Raw genomic sequence first — 3777 nt, 5'->3', positions numbered from 1 at the left:
GGGGGGGGGGGGGGGGGGGTGGGGGGGGGGGGTTCCTGCTGTCAAACTTGTGCCTTTAAGCGGTGATTATGCAGATACATACATACCGGGGCTGTTGGCAAGTACACTCGGCACATCGTCTCGGAGCTGCTGTTGCTGCTGCCGCCGCCGCTGCTGCTGGACGGGCTGGAGGACAAGTTGGAGGCAGGCGACGAGTGCAGGCTGGAGTACTTGGGTTCGGCCAGGCTGGAGGAGGAGGACGGCGGCGGCATGCCGAACGCCTGCTTCCCGTTCAGCGGCATCATCATCATCATCTTGGGGCGGGGGCTCGCGGCGCCCGCTTGGAATCCCGCGCGGAGCTGGCCGCGTCTCGCTCCGCTGCTGCTATTGCACACCTTGCCCGAGCAGGTGGCTCGTGGCAAGACATGAAGGGACTTTTTCCCGGTCACTCTGTGTGTGTGTGTGGGAGAGACACAGAGGGAGCGCGCGCGTGTCTCTGTGTGTATCAACTCTCCGGCTGCCAGTGTGCGCGTGCTGCTGGGAGCCGATGCTGAGCGCCTATTGGTCGCAGGCTGGCTCGGCTGCACGGGGTCTCACGGGCGGAAAGGCGCTCGCGCTTTAGCCTGTCGCGTTCCATCCACCTGGTGGGTGCTGAAGAGAAACAAGCCCCAGATCTTGCACTCCGGAGAATCTCGACCCATTAGCATGACCGTGGAATAATACGCATGCGGGATGCTCTCCCAAACCACCCACCCCTTTCAACGCGCTCACTATAGTTAGCAGCCCCTAAATAAGGGTTGATGATTACCCCACACCGATTCTGTTTTCCCCGCAGAATTACCAAGCTACAGATACTAGTGCTAAATTAACATTCTGTAGGTTTTTATTAAAAGGAGCACCAGTCGAACTACATAATTCACGTTTTGGTTTTGGTTTCGTTTTAGGTATTTATCTGCGACGCGAAGACTTCAACAATATGTTTCATCGTGGCTGACTTTCCACTTTATGACACAGTATATTCTAAATTATTTTCAAACTAGAGATATTTTCCACATTCTTATATATGTAGAGTATTTAATGCTTAGATATTCAGCACTACTAACCTTGCAAAATATTTACCAAATATTGCATTCATTTGGCATTTTGTCTATTAGGTTGGTGGAGATTTTGAGTTTGTATAACCTTCCTGCAATTTCAGTGGCAATCAGGAAATTATATTGCACTACTTGCACTACTACTCTTCTCAAAGCACGGTGAAACAAAATAAATCAAACTTAAAAGCTTGACTATCATTTAATTATCGCGCGAACAGCGCTTTCATTGCACCCGAAAAGAAGTTGAGCAACATCTCTAAGCAAATTATGACCAGGGCAGAGAGGAATTATTAGATTGAAATTTCATTTGGGCTCGAGAGACACGGGACTTCAAAATGTAATCTGCTGTGCCTCATCTGATTTGTATGCGTAATTCCCTTTGACAAATTTATTAGTTTTCATAATAGTGAAAAAAAATTGAGAAGGAGCGGGCTAATATCTTGTATCTATAAATTGTACATGTGTCATTCATGAAGGCTAGTCTACATGAAGTCTAATATTTATAGCAATTTAAAGAGGATATCTCCTCGATTTTAGTATTTGATAAAGAACCACACAATGCAGATTGTAGCTTCATCAGAAGGTTATTAACACGAAATTAATACGACTTTTGATACCTCATCACAGAGGTAATTAAACCCCGAAATTATGTACTAATTAACAAGGATTGTCCAATTTGCTTAATCTATTATAAAATTCAACATAGTTGATTTATTCTTCCCCAGAACTGTTCAGCACGTTTTAATATGCAGTGCATCAGTTCTTATTAACATATGTTGCGTTAGGTTTTGTTTAAAATTACGGTAATTATACAGGTTAACTAAGACTGTTCTTAAAATCAAAGTTTAGAACCAAGTTCTGATATCTGCTTAGAACAACATAACAACATATCATAGTGTCTTGAGTTATTACAATTATAAAATGATTTCTAAGTGTCCGAAACAATGTGTTGACAACCTTTCCTCAGAAATTCAGTTGGATTAACTGTATAGTATTTGGAAGAGAATGAATTTCTGAATGGCAATTGTATATCGATTCTTTTACATATAAGCAAAGCCACCCGACGAGTTTACAGAGTCTATGAAAGTTGATTCTTCATTAGTTTTTTGTCGGTTGTTATGCTATTGTGTATTCTACTTTTTCAATTTATAATACACGACTTTAAAACAATCAAGTTCAAGTTACGTGTTTATTTAAATAGATTCACATAAAATTTAGAAGTGCGGAAAACTTGTCGCAACAACTTCCGTTTTCGGTTTATGTGGCAGCAGTATTTGTAAAAACCTCTAAAACCTGCTAATTTACAACTGGTAACTGGCAGGTGCAAGAAGTTTATTCCTGTGAAAATATGTGTCAGTGGAGTAGTACACTTAAAGGACGCTTACTTGATAAGAATTGAAGAACGTTGGTGCAGAATGATTTCTGTTGGTAGAACAACCTGAGCTATCCAGCGACTTAGACCAGGCAGACTACTGCGTATTGCACTTTGAATCAGAACAAAATATGCTTTTAAAATACTGCTCACATAGGAATAAGCAAATCAACTGAAGTTGTCAGTTACTTTGAACTGATTTCTCTCACTGCTGCTTACCCATTACTGACAGATGCAACTGGTTTAATTCGGAGTATACGGGTTTTTCTGCCTATATTTACACTGATTAAAGAGATGCAAACAATTCTTCAAATGGAAGGAGGTGAAGGCATTGACGCGAAGATATAACGTGATTATGAATATCAATTCAATATTTTAACAGCTTGTGAAAAATGTTGATTCAATGTCATTTGTAGTGTGTTAAACGTCCAGCTGTATTTAACTGCTGCTTCACAGAACAGGGTTGATTGAAAAAGATCAATACAAATGAATTCTATAAATGCTCAGCAGCTTGGTTGTGGTTTGGTATAAGACTGAGATCGAACGCCCCGTAGTAGTAGTTTAGATAGTGCAGGGAGGACCACTGGAGAAGAGAAAGGGATAAAGGATACACAAGCGAAAGTGGGCAGTTTTTAAGCTTGTGACTGGGGCAGCAGCTATAACACGTGGGTATTGAAGAGTAACTGCACGCGGACACAGAACTGATGGGAAAAAAGTATCATTGGGCAGGAAAAAAATGAAAATGATAAGACAACAGATGAATTGGGGAGAAGTTGGGCTTGTATTAAGTGAAATAAGTGCAAAAGATGAAAATGAGACTTTGGTGACAGAGAGAAAGAAAGACGTGTAGGTTCGATAAGTGAGAACCAGGTGTGAGAATGAAATGGAAAGCATTCCCGGACGAATGAGCTTTGAAGAACCACTATGTGCAAGAAGTTGGCGGACAAAGATAGAGAGTAATCAGTGACGTGACCACAAACGAGGACAACAAGTTTCATTTATTATAATCAACAAAAATGGAACAATATATACCGAAATTTAAAAAGAAAGGTAATATTTAAAGAGGTAACTGGCTGAAAGAGGAAACGAGGAGCGGGAACGAAGGCATCCGTGCTGCAGATCAAGATAGGCAAGCCAAGTTCTTTAATGTACAATAGCTTTTACCATTGCCCCCACTATCGAAACATTTCTAGATGCCCCAAAGCAATAAAAAAAACTGCTAGTAAAAGTGCAGTGCATTAGCTATCATACAAAATGCCATCAGTCTTCAACCAGCTTTAGCACACAAATGGACGGCTTAACATTTGAGCAGCCTTCTGAATCCGGTCCACA

General features: G+C 41.5%; 1 protein-coding gene across 1 annotated transcript in view; it reads right to left on the bottom strand.

Moving 5' to 3' along the window:
* pou4f2 (POU class 4 homeobox 2) overlaps positions 1-932 on the bottom strand; it is a 4063-nt gene extending 3131 nt beyond the window's left edge. The window contains exon 1 of the mRNA XM_043700797.1: positions 87-932. Within this exon, the coding sequence (XP_043556732.1) occupies positions 87-293 (207 nt within the window). The 5' untranslated portion in view covers positions 294-932. The remainder of the gene's footprint in view (positions 1-86) is intronic.
* Positions 933-3777: the final 2845 nt, after the last annotated feature.

The sequence above is a fragment of the Chiloscyllium plagiosum genome, chromosome 1, assembly GCF_004010195.1.
Source record: "Chiloscyllium plagiosum isolate BGI_BamShark_2017 chromosome 1, ASM401019v2, whole genome shotgun sequence".
NCBI classification, from domain to species: domain Eukaryota; kingdom Metazoa; phylum Chordata; class Chondrichthyes; order Orectolobiformes; family Hemiscylliidae; genus Chiloscyllium; species Chiloscyllium plagiosum.
The sequence above is the reverse complement of the archived record's forward strand: the minus strand, read 5'-3'. Positions and strand labels throughout refer to the sequence as shown.